Source organism: Giraffa tippelskirchi, chromosome 13 (assembly GCF_054371585.1).
Source record: "Giraffa tippelskirchi isolate mGirTip1 chromosome 13, T2T-mGirTip1v1.2.pri, whole genome shotgun sequence".
In the NCBI taxonomy this organism is placed as follows: Eukaryota; Metazoa; Chordata; class Mammalia; order Artiodactyla; family Giraffidae; genus Giraffa; species Giraffa tippelskirchi.
In genome coordinates, this window is record NC_137287.1 from 100013761 (window position 1) to 100030484 (window position 16724).

The 16724-nt window shown below is 50.6% G+C and overlaps 1 protein-coding gene across 1 annotated transcript; it reads left to right on the top strand.

Annotated features, from left to right (window-relative positions):
- The first annotated feature begins 266 nt into the window (after positions 1 to 266).
- APCDD1L (APC down-regulated 1 like) lies at positions 267 to 7646 on the top strand. Its single transcript, XM_081553431.1, has 3 exons — positions 267 to 382; positions 2743 to 3295; positions 6885 to 7646. The coding sequence occupies exons 1-3, from the start codon at positions 267 to 269 to the stop codon at positions 7644 to 7646; spliced, it is 1431 nt and encodes a 476-aa protein (XP_081409557.1).
- Positions 7647 to 16724: the final 9078 nt, after the last annotated feature.

Genomic DNA, 16724 nt, shown 5'->3' on the forward strand with positions numbered 1-16724 from the left:
GCTCCTGGGGCAGGGGATGGCAGTCTCACTGTCCAGCTCCTCTATCTGGGTCCTGGCTGCCTCCTGCCCCTGGTGCAGGGCCTTTCCACAACCGCCCAGTGGCACTTGGCCACAGGAGGAGGTGCAGGTGGGCGCAGACCCCTGCCTAGCTCTCTGCTGCCCCCTGGGCCGGGAGGGGAGGGCCAGTCAGCTGGAGAACCAGGGTGTGCCTGGATTGCTGACCTGGGTCTGTCTGCTTTGCAGCCAGCACTGCAGAGGCGGCTGGGATGGCAGGGGCAAGCCGCCTGCACTGGGAACCGCGCTGCCAGCAGCCTCTGCCCAACAGAGCCCCGGTCACCGCGCTGCTGCCCCCACGCCTGGATGGGCCCTGGATCTCCACTGGGTAAGACCTGAGGGTCATACTGACCACAGGCCCCTGGGCTGGGAGACCTCGGCCTGAGCCTCTATGTTCACATCTGTGAAACAGGCATAATTCATCCAGTTGTCCAGAGGCTGCCCAGGCATGGGCTTGCTTGTCACCCTCCCCAGAGTGAGGCTAGGAGGCCAGAAGGAGCCATCCAGAGAGGGCCCAAGAGTCCGGCCCACCCACCCAATTCTCCTTTTAACCTGACAGTCTCACCTGACGTTTCAGAGGCCCCACTGCTGCTGAGGGGTGGGCTTTGCACTCTGCCCTCACTGGTGGGGCAGCCAGCAGAGTCCTCCCTCCCAGGGTCAGAGAGAAGGCAGGCAGCGTCCTCCCCCACACCTAGTCCAGCCCCTTCTCCCCCACCATCCCCTTGGGCCAGTCCCACTCTGGGGTCAAGGACTGGACTCTGCACATCCTCCATGCACCTCCTGAGGTCAGGGGGAAAATTCCACTGCCAAACATCTGCTAGCAGCTCCCTGGGGTGGGTGGGGACTTGAGATCTGCCAAGTTGCTCTGGATGCATTCCCAGGCTCTGCCCCCACCTCGGCTCCACGGGCCAGGTGGGATTCAGGCATCACTGGCCAGAGTCACTGTGAGACAGAACATGGAGAGGAAGGGGGCTGGCTGCAGGCTGTTCTTGCCCTGGGACAACAGCATTCCAAAGAGTTCTAAAGCTTCTAGTATTTTCTTCCTAGAAAGTCCTCCATGCTACTTTCTGGGAGCAACATAGGGAAGGACCTAGAGTCTGAGAACCACGAAGACATCTAGTGCGACCTGCTACCTTCCCTTGGGCAAATCTCCCCACGCTGGGGTATGAGTCACTTCTCTCCGTGTTTAACTACTGCCTGTACTGATTCTTACAGGTGGTAGTTCTTCTTACGATTCTTCTTAAGAAGAATCTTTATGATTTCCTTACGATTCTTCTTTAAACCAACTTGCTTTTGTTGGTGTAAATATATTCGTGTATTTTTACAGCTTTATTGGGGGATAATTGGTATACTGTACACATTTATAGTACTGTGATTATGTTTTAAAGAAAGTGTCATATCACTATGTATATGGAGAGCTGAGCCCCTTGCCATAAATAGGAGGTAACCATAAAAAGAAAGTCTGAAAACCAAACAACATCATTAAGTTCTCACCTGATTTGCTCACTGCCTGCCTAAGGCCCTGAGTCTGTTCGCTTTGGGAGAAAAGGGAGGTTGGTGTTAAAGACATAGGATAGAAAGAAAAGGCTGGTGAGAACATGTTTTTCCTGCTCCAGCAGTCCTAGTACAAAAAATACTGAGAAAAAACAGTCCAAATACTGCTTGTTTATGGGGTGACTTGTCCACCGTCCACCCCAGCTGAGCCCCCACGGGAAGGTCCCAGACACTCCCTGCCCGTAGCCCAGGGTGTGACAGGGTCCAGGAGTCCTGTTTTCATCACCAGCAGAATAGGGCCTGAGGGCCAGGGATGGCTTTGTAAATAAAGCTTTACTGGCACACAACCATGCCCATTATATAGTACTGTCTCTGGCTGCTTTGGCTCCAAGACCACAATCTTGAGTAATTGCAACAAAGACTACCTAGCCACAAAGACAAAATGTTATAGTCTGACCCTTTGCATGAAAATTTTGCTGACCCCACAGTTTAGATCAACAAGTCTGTCACAGAACTGGATGAAACCTGGTTTGGGTGGGGGGTGGGTGGGCGGTGGCAGTCAGCTTAGCAAATGGGGAGACAATGTAAGCACTCATCATTCATAAGTCACTCAGTGAGGACCAGGGTTGGGGGATCCAGTGTGTGCCTGGCCCTGGAGCAGGTGCCAGGAATCCACTGGGGAGAGAATAGACAGGACCCTGTCTCCTGGAGCTCAGAGCACAGGGTTCCCCACACGAAGCAAAGGAGCCCCCATTTCTTAAACACCTCCCAGGTGCCACCACTGTGCTGGTTGCTTCCTGGGAGCCTGGCCTGTGGATCCGATGCCCGAGTCCAGAGGAAGGAGCTGGGCGTCATCCCGGATCACACTCCTCATGAGGGACCGAAATGGAATTTGAAACAGGGGCCTCTAGCTGTAAAGCCTGTGTGTTTCCTGGACCAACGGGGATCCATGGGGGACCCAGGCCAGAAGGTGGGAGATCGGCTGAAAAGGTGCTTAGGACCAAATGGAAGGAAGGCTTCTGTTGAGACCATAAGGCAAGAGCAGAAGGCCCCCAGCATGCAGAGTGGGGCTGAGGGCAGTTGGGGAAACTGAGGCTGCAGGCCTGAGAGGAAGGCTGCAGGAGGTGGAGCCCGGAGCTTCACCATGCACAGCTCAGCTTACTGCTCTACACCCCCTCTCCCTCTGCCCCGCAGCTGCGAGGTGCGCCCGGGACCCGAGTTCCTCACCCGCTCCTATACTTTCTACCCCAACCGCCTGTTCCGCGCCTACCAGTTCTACTACAGGGACCCCTCGTGCCGCGAGCCCGCCCACTCGCTGCTCATCAAGGGCAAGGTGCGCCTGCGCCGGGCCTCCTGGGTCACCCGCGGCGCCACAGAGGCCGACTACCACCTGCAGAAAGTGGGCGTCGTCTTCCACAGCCGCCGCGCCCTCCTTGACGTGGCCAGGCGCCTGGACCGCAGTAAGGCCGGCCAGGACTGCGCGCGCCGCCTGCCCCCGGCGCGGGCCTGGCTGCCCGGGGCCCTGTATGAGCTGCTGGGCGCCAGGGCTGAGCGTGACTGCGCGGCCGTCCTGGGCTTCACCATGCACGAGCTCAGCCTGGTACGCGTGCAGCGCCGCTTGCAGCCCGAGCCCCGGGCCGCGCCCCGCCTGGTGGAGGAGCTCTACCTGGGGGACATCCACACCGACCGGGCAGAGCGGCGGCACTACCGGCCCACCGGCTACCAGCGCCCGCTGCAGAGCGCCCTGGTGAGTCTGGGGCCCCGGGAGGGTGAGCTCTGAGAGCCTGTGGGGCCTGTCCCTGCCTGGAACCCTCTCCCCGCACCCCCAACCCCACACTGGTCTGCTGGCCTCAGGACCTTTGCACATGCTCTTCCCTCTGCTTGAGGCCTTTCCTCAGGTCTGGACAGGACTGGCTTTTTCCAGCAGGAACTCCTGGGTTGCCTTCTTGAGTCTGGTCCTCCTAGACTCTGGAGGGTTCTTTCCTGCCCCTGCTGGGATGGTGCAGGTCCCTGTCTCTCAGGTCTCTGCTTGGCTGTCCCCTCCCATCCTCACTCTGCACACACCCAGGGCTGCACTGTTTATTTGCAGGTTGGCTGCCTTGCCCTGGCAGCACTGGATCCTTTGCAAGGGGGAAGCCCTGTGCCCCTCTGTGTCCCCACCCAGAGCCCAGGGGCTGGCACACTTGCTGGGCCCATAAACGTTGGTATATGAACTGGGGGGTTGGGGGGGGCACTGAAGCCACAGGGCTGCAGGGCTTTGCTGCCCACTCTCACAATTAGAAGAATTTTTAATTCTTTTGAGTTTAGGTTGAGGTTAGTAAAAATGAAGTCAAGGTTAGGATGCTGGGTTAAGAATGTCTGTAAGAGATACCCAAGTGATATTTTTCAAAAGTGAAAATCGTTCAGGCATCCTTATCAAGTGTTCTTTGAACCCACAGGCAACCCTCACGTTCAGCATGTATTGAGTGCTTGCTGTATACTAGACACTTAAGGAATTAAATCAAATGAGGCAAAGCATCCACTGTGTGTAGGGGGGAGGTGGGGGCACCCTCTGCTCTCTTTCCTTCTCCCTCTTCCCTCCTCCCAACTCAGGATCTGGGAGGAAGCACAATAAGAAGTTCTCACAATCAGAAAATCAGCCCGAGTGCTTTTCATGACTTGAAACAACTCTGTTTGCCAGCCAATGTTCTAGGCTGCTCTGATGTCCATCCTTCTCAGAGCAGAGAAAGTGCTGGCGGTGGGGTGATTACTGGCACCCATCACCTCATTAGGAGGGCAGTCTGCTCTGGACACAGAGAGAAAGTACCCCAAGGTATGGAGGACGACAGCATCCCTGGGGCCACACACTCTTGCCCTTCTGCTGCCTGATCACCCAGGGTACACGTGCAACCTGCAGAGCGATTGCTAAGCAGGACACACGTGCATGTGAGCATGGGCCGGCAGGCCAGATGTGCAGACGTTAAATTACATGTCTTCTCACCAACTGCCCCACCTCCCCATAGAAAAAGAAAAAGGAAGATAATTTCAAAGATGGGTACACTGCAGATAACTCCCAAGTAACGAATTAGTCATTACCTTAAGCTCTCTGGGTCCCAAGCCTTGCCTACAACCCAAACCAGATGGTAAACACGAACATTTTTGAAGTTAATTTAAAGCCAATTTGATCCCCAAATTCATTGCCTGGATATAGAGTCCTAATCAATCAGCCAACACTCGACCAAAATCATCTAAGCCTGGTGTCACCTCTAGGGGTTAATTAGAAACTGTTCTGTGTTGTTGGTATAACGTTATGTAACAAGCTTAAATCAGAAGGAGTTTGGCTTGCACACAAGTGTGAATTCTGCTGGCCGGGGTTTTGTGTATTAACACGTGCAACTCTGGACCTGTGCACAGTGATGCCCAGGAAGGTTTTTTGAGGGAGACGGGTATTTCCTTCCACCCTCTTCCAGAGCATCGGAGAAGGAAATGCTTTCTCTCTCCCTCTCTCACCTTCCAGTCTTGGTTGTTCTCCATTTCTTTCTGCCATTGCAGAAGATTGGTTGCCCCAGATCACCAGCCAGCATCCCCAGATAGCCTGTGTGCAGAAGATATCTCTTTTGAGGGAGAAAGGCAGCCCAGAGATTATTTTGATATAATACATTATGTCCTGTCAATACATATTAGTGTAACAACAATTGGAATGTGGGTTAAAATGCCTAAATTAGAGGAGACTCTTATCAGCCAGCATTCCAATTACCAGCACTTCAGCTAACTACCCAGCTTTCTTGCTTCTTTGTTATAAACATTTCTGTAGCCATTTATTTAGCATTGCCAAGTGCTTTCAGGTCCTCTGGGTCAAAATCCCCCAAAACAAAAAGAATATCATTTTCTGTATGATAGAAATGGAGTTCCGGGCAAGTGTAGGTTCATCATAGAAATAAATAAGAAGAGCTTATAATGTAGCAATCCAAAATAGAAAAAAAATAAAAAGTTCTCACTCATCCAATATTTCCTTTCTAAACCAGAACTCCCAAATGCCCGTTGTTTGGCATGAGACTCACCCAGCAGCAATCTGTGGAAATATGGGTTTGTGTTTTGTTTTTGGCAAGAAAAAAAAAATTGGATCCGTTTTCCCAGCTGGACCCTCAAGAAGCATTTCCCTTCCCGGCCCTGTTGTACACCCTTGGCCCTAAGTCCCCTTCTGGAGCAGCTAAAGCTAGAGATGCTTGCTTTGATAAGAGGCTGTTCCAGGACATTTAACTTTCAGAATGATGCTCTCAACTAAATTCTGGGCAGCAGCTCCCTTAAAAAAAAAAAAGTCAGTATCTTGTTTCTTCTTGGCCTGGACTGAGCTTTTTCACTCCAAAAGCAGACTGACTCCTCCCACGCAATTTGGTTCAGCATCTGCTTCCTGTTGACGTGTTTTACTGTAAACCCAACTCATGAGAATTTATAAGGCAGAGGCAACTGTAAATAAGGCCAAAGCGAGAGGAAAACAAATCCACAGCCTCAGGCAACTGAGGACTGTGACCTCACCTGACAGTGCAGTGGGGGTTGGATTTCCAGTTCTAAACAACACAGGAATGAACATCTTTGTGTCTCATCACTTTGCCAACTTCTCAGCCACACCTCAGCACAGACCCTCAGCAAGCGGGTTCTGAGGGCATGAGAATTTTAGCGGCTCTAAAGTAACAGTGCGTGGAAAACACTCAGCATAGCTCCTGGCCCTTAGGAAGCACCTAACAAAGAATGAGTTGGGAGTGAAGGGAGTAACTACAGCCAAGAAGGATAGTAAACATTAATGGTCAAATTTCAGGACCAAGCAGGCCGGGTGTGGGAAAGAACACCGCCTTTCAAATCCCAGGATACAAGTTTCATCTCTCCTTCCTTCCTTCACCCAATACACCTGCTGTGAATAGGAACCTTGCTTGGCTGGGGGTGGAACAGCCAGGGAGAGACAGTCTGGCTCTCTGGAGCTTACTGTCCAATGAAGGCGGAGGGGCAGAGAGAGAAGGAAAGAGAGGATGATGCATCTCTGAGGGCCACCATCCAAGGCGAGGTCAGAAGAGGTCTCTCTGAGGCCAGTCTCTGAGCTGAGACTTAGAGGTTGGGAAGAGGGCAGTCAGGCCACATGCCAGGGCAGAGGGGAAGGTGGGTTCCAGGTAGAAGCAGCAGGTGCAAAGGCCTAGAGGATGGAGGAGCTGACAGAGGTCCAAGAAGAGTAAAGTGACCATGGGGCTGGAGGCGGGAATGAAGGAAGTGATGGGTGCAGGGGGCGAGATCGTGAGCCAGCCCACTCTAGGCGCACCCTGGCACCCCACCTCTGACGTCACCCCCTTCCCCTTTGTCTCCACCAGCACCATGCCCACCCCTGTCCAGCCTGCAGCCTCATCGCCCACTCTGACGAGCACCACCCACCCGTGCTGCCCCCCCAGGCGGCCCTGCCTCTGCGCCTGGGCGGCCGCTGGGTCAGCCCCGGGTGCGAGGTGCGCCCCGCCGTGCTCTTCCTCACCAGGCTCTTCACCTTCCATGGACACAACCGCTCCTGGGAAGGGTATTACCACCACTTCTCAGACCCCACCTGCCGGCAGCCCACCTTCACTGTCTATGCGGCTGGCCGCTACACCAAGGGCACACCGTCCGTCAAGGTTCGAGGTGGCACCGAGCTGGTGTTCCAGGTCACGAGGGCCCGCGTCACCCCCATGGACCGAGTCACCACAGCCATGCTCAACTTCTCTGAACCGAGCAGCTGCGGGGGCCCAGGGGCTTGGGCCCTGGGAGCCGAGCGGGACATCACTGCTACCAATGGGTGCCTGCCACTGGGGATCAGGCTGCCCCACGTGGAGTATGAGCTGTTCAGGATAGAGCGGGACCCCGTTGGGCAAAGCCTGCTCTTCATCGGACAAAGGCCCACTGACGGCTCGAGTCCCGACACCCCGGAGAAGCGGCCCACATCCTACCAAGCACCCCTGGTGCTCTGTGACAGCATGGCCTGGGGCTTCTCGGGGCCCCCACAGCACGGGGCTCGGCTGCAGACACCTATCCGCGGTGGGACGCCATGTCCCCACGTGGCCCCTCTCCCCGTCCTACTCCTGGTTCTCAGGCCAGCCTTCCTCTAGTGGTTGTGAAATCGGTGTATACTTCCAGACGGTGCCTCAGGACACTTGTCTGGCTCATGGACTCCATCCTGGCCGTAGACTCCTACATCCATGGCTGTTCTGGACAGTGACACAGCCTGGCTGCGTCAGCTCAGCACCTGCAGAGTCTGCACCACAGCCAGCAACTTAAGTCATGACCACAGACTCAGGCGTGGCATCAAAGTCACCTGCTCTGAGTTTCTACACACTCACCCTGATTTTCCTGGGTACTCCTAGGAGTGGACCACACCCATCTCCCTGCCTGATGGCACCCCAGTTCTCTCCTGGAGCCCTGGGATTCAGTGAACTGGGAACATGGTTCTCCGTGTGCATGCTACCACAGTTCTCCTGAGTCTGTGGGTTGTTGTTTAAAGATTATTAATTTGAATTTAGCAATACCAACTCAAAACCAAGCCATGAATTAAAGATGCTTCTTCAGGCTTTCAGCACATCTCAGCTCATCGGCAGGGGCTCGTCTCTCTTTGGGGGCACCTCAGCTTTCTTGAGTTGTGACTGCTGGCGTTTGTCTGCGCCCGCCTGTGCTTCTGCGAGTCAGGCCTCAAGCTGTCAACAGCGTGTGCAGAGAAATCGAGCCCTCCTGGGCCAGCGAGCAAATCAAGGCAGCCCCATCTGAGCCTAGAAGCGCAGCCTCCCTTGCCCACCCCGTATGCCAGCACGTGGAGCTAGAGGCCGGGGCCAAGTCTTTGGGGGAAAGCAGTGTTTCCAGCCTTTGGAAAGTAATTAATACTGATGACAGCGGTAACACTAACGTGCTCTGTAATTAGGTCTGCACTGGCATCCTGCTTTCAAGATTCCCTGTGCTTGGCTGACAAGGAGGGAGAGAAACCTCCGGTGCATCTCTGGGACCATCCAAGGGTCACTGGGCTGCCCGGCAGTGTCTGGAGGAGGAGGCGGAGAGCCACGCCATGCCCAGCCTGCCCGCTGCAGTGCTGCTGTGCCCATGCTCTCAGTTCAGAGGGAGCTGTCATCACGGTGGGGACAGGCTGTGCCTCTCCAGGGACCCCGCCTGTGTTCCCAGGGCCTCGTCTGTACACTGTGAAATTAACTGGCCTCCTGGTGGGCTCAAGGGTTTCCAGGATGCTGTGCTGATGAGTCACGCCCTCCTTCCTCTGCCTGAATCCTAGAATCCTATCTATCTCTGGCTCTTATCGCAGATCTTGAACAATTGTCTGTGAGGCTAATGATGCTTTCAGAGGGAGGCCCTTGTCCTCTGTTCAACAGTGTGGGGTTCAATCAGTCTGCTGAAATTGCTAACTTATCTACCCATTCTTCTCTCAAAAAAAAAAAACCCACCAAGTTAGTATTCTCTATAGGTCTCAGAGAGCTATGAGTCTTCCTGGCATATTTACCAAAGTACAAGAAATAATTAGATTATTTACAGTCTCAGACTGCATCACGGTGGGGGTTGTGTGTGTCTGTGTTCCTGGTGGGGATGAGGGTGGGTGGCGGGAACATGTCCACAGCTGAGCAAGTCTTGTATCCGAGGCTTGAGGCAGCCATACTGCCATTTATCATCAAATTTGAATCTTTTAATAAAATTAAACAGCCTGAAAAATGTTCCTGCTGGTTATTAAAGTCAACCAAGGGGATTATGGTTCTAAAGAAAGGAAGTGAAGTGTCTTGTGGAGAACACGTGAAAGAGAATAAAACCAGTGGAGGTGAACCCTGGCTCTCTCTGCTGCTCCTTCAGTTCACGCCACTGCCCTGTGCTAATTAAAGCTCTCCAGGGGCTTCCAGCACACACAGAATAAAATCCCAGGTCTAGACATACCACTGGCTGCCCTGGCTGTGCTTCTGTCTCCTGACCAGCTGTTTCCTGCCCCAGGACCTTTGCACATGACATTGCTGCCACCCGGTGCCTCCTCCCCCAGATCCACAGAGATGCGACTCCTTTCATTCATATCTCAGACTGTGTGCCATCTCCGTGGGGAAGCCACATGAATATTCCTCCCCCCCACCCCCAAAGCAGCCTCCGTTTCCTGCTCTCCTCTCTATCCACCCCATCACTCTGCTTTGTGTTCCTTATAATGCCTGCCGATCACTGTCAGATTTATTCATGTTTATTCTCTGCCTCGAGGGAAGGACTGAGTCAGTTGCTGGGATCTTTTCCAACTAGTACAGCCATACCTGGTGCTCAGTAGAACCTGGATGAAAGTGGTTGGGTAAACCAAGTCTGATGACCCCAGTTAAGCTTCACCAGCAAAGAAGGCACTTCTGTGTGCCGGGGAGGGGGCATCCCATGAGGGGGGCGCCCCACAGTGTAGAGTGGGACTTCTGCAACCTGCAGAGAGAATCCAGGCTCGGAGGAGAGAGGGACCAACCCCAGGCCACCACAGCTGGGCCCCAGAGCCTGAGCGCAGAGACTCCGACTCGGGGTGTCCCACTGGGGCACTGGTCCCTGGCAGGGGTGGGAGTCATGACTGCGTTTGAGGAAAGCAGTTCAGGGCTACTTTGGAGGACATGACTGAGCCTTCCCTAATTAGGAAGACTATGCTGAGGAAGAGAGAAGGTTCCTGGCCCCAGGGACTAGATGGAGGCACTCTCCCATCCTGGTTCTGGAACATTTGATGTGTGTGTGCTAAGTCGCTTCAGTCGTGTCTGACACTTTGCGACCCTATGGACCATAGCCCATCAGGCTTCTCTGTCCATGGGATTTTCCAGGCAAGAACACTGGAGTGGGTTGCCATGCTCTCCTCCAGGGGACCTTCCTGACCCAGGGATCGAACCCACATCTCCTGCATTGGCAGGCGGGTTCTTTACCACTAGCATCACCTGGGAAGCCCATTCATTGCTGATAGAGAGTTCCAGGTTCTTTTCTCCTGGGCAAGAAGCCAAGCTTCCCAGACTCTGAGCTCCAGTGAGGGGTGAGTTTTGACCCAGAGGACTGAGGGGACTCTTCCAGGGCTGGGGACCTACCTTATCATTATGTCTGGACCCTCCGCAGAGAACCCAAGATGGCTTTAATCAGAAGAGGGAAAAGTAAAACCAACAGTTCTCATTCAAAACAAAACAAAATTAATGTTCTCCATTGTATGTTCAGTCACGTTTAAAAAAAAAAAAACCTGTGCAGTTTATAATTTCATAGCACAGGCTCCCAGGAGGGTAAATGAGCTTTTTTCTTTTTTAATAAAAAGTTTAAATTGTCTACAGCTCTCGGAGGCCTATTAACTAACAGATGCTGGTTATCAACAGAAGTTATTTCTTTGCTTTCTCTAAACGAATGTGCTCAATCTCCCAGTGGTGCAGCTGGCCTGAGCGACGCAGCTCAAGGTGACGCAGTGGCTCTGGTCCCTGGGATCCATGATGCAGCCAGGAGCGGGGAGGGGCAGACCTCCTGCCGCAGGGATGGACCAGCGTCAGTGCCAGCCTGGCCTGGACCCCCTCCCGGCCATTAGTGGAGCCGGCTGGGGAGGGGCTGCTCTGCTCAGAGGGGGTCACCTGGGCAGCAGTGTGAGACCCCCAGTCTGTTCCTTATGGCCTTAAGTGACAGACAGCTGGTTCCTTGTCACACATAACCCCCATCACACGGACGTGAGCCCAGGAGTCAATTACCTGCCAAATTCCCCAGGACTCACCTCAGATTCTAGGCCGACCTTCCTGTGACCCCCGGATTCTCCTGAGACCACTTTGGCCACGTCCTTCCTCCATCAGCCCCAGCCAGGCGCCCTCCTGCTGTCCCGAACATGGTCCCTCTCGGGTTCTTTGCCGCTGCTTCCCCCTCTGCCTGGGGCATTCTGCTCACCTCACCCCACTGTGTCACTGCCCACCAGGGCGTCCTTTTTATCCCACCACAGCAATTTTCAGGATCTCAAATACCCTATCTGTTGGTTTCCTTCTTTCTTGTCAGCCTGTCTCCTCTAGGGGCTTCCCTGGTGGCTCAGATGGTAAAGCATCTGTCTGCAATGTAGGAGACCCAGGTTCAGTCCTTGGGTTGGGAAGATCCCCTGGAGAAGGGAATGGCAACCCACTCCAGTCTTCTTGCCTGAAGAATTCCATGGACAGAGGAGCCTGGCGGGCTACAGTCCATGGGGTCACAAAGAGTTGGACATGGCTGAGCGACTTATACTACTACTACTCTCTCCTCTAGAGTATGAGTTCCTTGACAGCCGACCCTTGTCTGTCTGGTTCCCCACTGTCCCCCTGGTGTGGAACAGAGCCTGGCACAGAGTGGGTGCTCAGTAAACACTGATTAAATGAAGAAATGCTCTGAGAACTGCCTGGAAGTGCTCTGCATTCAAGCATCAAGATGATAACAACATTCTTTAAATACCAGCTTGGAATTTTGTTTGTTTTTTTAATAAGATGGATAAAGCAGAACTCTGTGAACTTGAAGATACCCATTTTCTACTAGCCAGACTCTCTCTAGGAAGGACATTAGGTACAACTGCTGTCCCAGGAGAGGGGGGTCACAGCACCCAACACAGGATCCCCTGAGAATCCATCTCGGGTTTCTCATACTTAACAGAGGTCAGGGAGACTGAGGACACCCTCAGCCTCACACATGCACCTAAGACTCCATGTTCTTGCTGCTGCAGTTCCCCCACTAGCAAAATGAGCTGAAACCTAATAATAATTCCTGGAGCCACCCATCTTCAACAGGGAAGACCATAACTGGCAAGTGATTCAAGAGGAATCAATGACATAGTCTAAGAGGAATGACTTTAAACTAGGAAACTTGGTGAGGTTGGGTCTTTTCTCAGTGATGTCATATTTACTTCCTAAAGGCTATTAATTAATAACGTACTACTCTTCCTCCTACGTCTGGTATTTTTTTAATACCTCAGGAGAAAATAAATTAACAAAAAACTTAGGTGTTTATTGCTTCTGTTAAAATCAGCCATGTCTGTTTAATAAGACCTGTAAATATTGACTTAGCATCCACCATGAGCATCTTCCAAGCTTCTGGCTAAAGTGGCCAGGTAGAACACATGCTTTTCCCTCTACTTCCTTCTGAAATCCCAGTAAATGTCAGGAAAAGAATAAAAAGGCCCAGAATCACACAGATAAAAAAGGAAAAGAGACGACAGTCAACAAGAGTGAAATTCTGGGATCTGGAACACAGATGGGCCCCTTTCTGTAGGAGACTACAGAAAGCCAAAGAAAAGAGCTGGTGGGTTGGCTGAGAGGTGGAGCTCAAAGGTGTGTCCACTTGTGCCCCGAAGGCTAAGGAAGTGCTGGGCCAAGGCAACTCAGAAGCAGGACAGCAGTAGGGCTGAAAACAGGAGGACCATTTGCAAGTCTATAAAAGGAGTTTTGCCCCCCAGGTCCTGTCCCTAACCCCTCTAACAACCAGCAGTTTAATCAGAGTATCTTTGGATGTGGAAACCATTTAGGGCAAGGACAAACTATAAGCCAAAAATGCAGTAAAGACAATTCTACACATGAAACAGTGAAACTGTAGAGTCTCTTCCTTGTTAAGGGATGATGGCCAGACTTATGCTGCCAGGCAGGAGACTCTAAGATTCCTCTTTAGAGAAATGAGCCCCAGCTAAACCAACTACAGGTACTGACAGCTAGAAATTCCTCAACGAGGTATCTGTTAGGTTCCTAACGAGTTAGCTTTCATTGAAACCCACTGTTCAACAAATCCCACCTTTACGCATACACCTTCCCATCAGCTTTTTAGTGCTTTACTAAAAATACCTGCTTCTCTGGTGGCTCAGTGGTAACGAATCCACCTGCCAATTCAGGAGACATGGGTTTGATCCCTTGGTAGGGAAGATCCACTGAAGAAGGAAACGAGAACCCACTTTGGTATTCTTGCCTGGGAAATCCCAGACAGAGGAGTCTGGTGGGCTACAGTCCATGGGGTCACAAAAGAGTCGGACATGACTTAGCAACTAAACAACAACAAATGAATACCTGAGGATGGTCAAGGATCACCAGGCATTTGAGAAAACCTCCCAAATGTTAGAGACACAAAACCTAGTCCAAAGCAAGTAGTAGGTAGTAGATAATGCAGGGGATAGACCCACAACAAAAACTATACTTTCCTCAGTGAAAAGAATGTTAACCTTTTAAAGACCACCACCATTTTTTAGTCTGTCTTATAGAACAACAAAACAGAAGCTTCTAGAACAACAACAAAAGAACTATAATATCCTCAATGAAAAGAAAGCAGCATATACATCTAGCAACAGCAGCTGGCCATAAGCAAGAATAACTGGAAAAGAAAGGAGTCTTGAAAATGATAAATACATCAACAGAAAAAAAAACAAAAAACAAAAGAAAGTTGGAGATTGAAGAATTTCCCCAGAAATAGAAAGAGGATCACACATTAAAATGGCCTCTGACTTCTTATGGCCAACACTGGAAACTGGCAATCAGTGAACAATGCTTCAAAATCCTCTAAATGATTTCCAACCTTGATTACTATGCCCACTACAACTATCAACCAAGTAGGAGGGCAGAATGGAACACTTGCAGAAATGTGAAATTCTCACCCATACTTCTCACCCATACTTCTCCATTAGAAATCTGCTAAAGGATACATGCTACCACATTCTTCAGCAGGTAGTGAAACAAGAAGGAGAAAGCAAGAGATCCAGAAAACAAGAAATCCAACCCAGAAGAGAACAAAGGAAGCTCCCAAGATGAAAGGGAGGAAAGGGCCCTCCCGGGATGAGAGCTGGGCAGCAGGCCTAGAGAAATATCAGTCCAGAGAATAGCAAGGGATGCAGAGGTCCCAGGAGGGAGCTTTCTAAGAGAACACACACATACACACACACACACACACACACACACACAAATCACAGGCTACCCAATATGCGAAAGTACTAAAGAGAGTTATACTTCTGTCAGAGTTGGAGGCTGAATTCATTACAGATACATAGGAAACTAAGCAAACAAAACACTAAGATGTAGTTATTCTAGGGGAGGGGGGAAGGTCCTGGATACATATAATCATAGAACATACAAGGCATAGCTGTGAAGAATATTTTCCTTGGAAGGAAAGCTATGACAAACCTAGATAGCATATTAAAAAGCAGAGACACCCTATGAGCAGGGATCATATTTTCTAATTTTTGTATGCCTGTTATAGTGCTATGCACAGGTAGGCACTGAATAAATGCTTGTTAATTAAATTGAATCAATTTAACTTAAAAAAAAAAAAAAAAAAGCAGAGACATCGCTTTGCCAACAAAGGTCCGTCTAATCAAAGCCATAGTTTTACCAGTAGTCATGTACAGATGTGAGAGTTGAACCATAAAGAAGGCTGAGCACCAAAGAATCGATGCTTTCGAATTGTGTTACTGGAGGAGACTCTTGAGAATCCCTTGGACTGCAAGGAGATCAAACTAGTCAATCCTAAAGGAAATCAACCCTGAATATTCACTGGAAGGACTGATGCTGAAGCTGAAGCTCCAATACTTTGACCACCTAATGCGAAGAGCTGACTCATTAGAAAAGACCCTGATGCTGGGAAAGATTGAGGGCAAGAGGAGAAGGTGGCAACAGAGGATAAGATGGTTAGGTGGCATCATTAACACAATGGACATGACTTTGAGCACACTCCGGGAGATAGTGTAGGACAGGGAAGCCTGGTGTGCTGCAGTCCATGGGGTCACAAAGAGTAGGACACAACTTAGCAACTGAACAACAACAACAACCATGCATAAGGATACCTGCATAGCCAGAAATGATGACATGACACGCAGAGAGGGACAGGAGAGGAGACTGTGCTGCAGACAGGGGTGGGGAGAAAGGTTATTGGAGCTAAACCCTTATCTTCCTTAGAAGGAAATCAAGAAATATTTCTGAGACATGAAAAATCAAGAAAAAAGCAGCACACACACTATTCAGAAATATAGAGGTTAATTACCAGAAGAAATTAGTGCTAAAAACAGCTGCCTCTAGGCAATGGAAGCCAGGAGTGATGAGGGTCTGCTGGTTTTCATTATGAGCCTGTTAGAACTATTTGGCTGTTAATACTATTAAATGAAATGCTTGGGTTAAAAAACAAAATTAAAAATACCACAAGGCCAAATCCAATGACAGAACCTAGAATGTCCCTTCAAATTGCTTTTAATCCAATAAAGGGACAGAGAACTGGGGGCAGGGGTGGTGGGGTTGGGAAGGTGCCTTAGAGCCGGCAGTCTCAGCCAATGTCTGTAAATCTCGCTTGTCCTCAACATCTGAGACTTAGGGGAAATACTGAGGGTATGATGGGGCCACAGGCTTCCCAGATGGCTCTAGTGGTAAAGAACCCGCCTGCCAAGGCAGGAGACATAAGAGATGCAGTTTGATCCCTGGGTCGGGAAGATCCCCTGGAGGAGGGCATGGCAACCGACTCCAGTATTTTTGCCTGGAGAATCCTGTGGACAGAGGAGCCTGGTGGGCTACAGTCCATAGGGTCGCAAAGAATCAGACACGACTGAAACAGCTGAGCACACACATGGCAGGGCCACAGGAACTGGATGGCTATCCTTTGATGGCTTTATCATTCCTAACGGAGTTTGGAGTCACGTTTAGAACTGGCAACGTGACTGCAAGGAGGGGCTTAAAATACGACAGTGGGCCTTGGCTTGATTTTAAAGAGTCCTGCCCTCTATACACATTTTCCTAACATTTTTGAAGTAGCATAAAGGTACATTTTTTCAGAAGTCCATAACACTCATTCTGTGTTTCTCCAAAGTTTTGCTATTTCTCTGCTTCTTTGAAGTGACCTTAGTGGTCAAATATTGCTAAGAAAACAGAAGTTCTACTTGAAAAAAAAAAAAAAGAAGTCAAGACTCCGAGTACAATTTCTGAGGGCATTCTGTGTCTGATGCGGTGCATCACTCCCATTTAGGACCCGGCAGGTTCTTAGGGAGCAGATTTGTCTTGTAATGCACTGACGAAAGATAACGGCAAATTGGTGTGGTTACTTTTTCAGTACAGCACCTTTTCTTGTTTAAAAAGGCCTCACCTAGAGATTGTCATATTGAGGTGAAGTAACTCAGACAGAGGAGAAATATGACATCCCTTATATGTGGAGTCTCAAAAGAAATGATACAAATGAACTTATTTACAAAACAGAAAGAGACTCACAGACTTAGA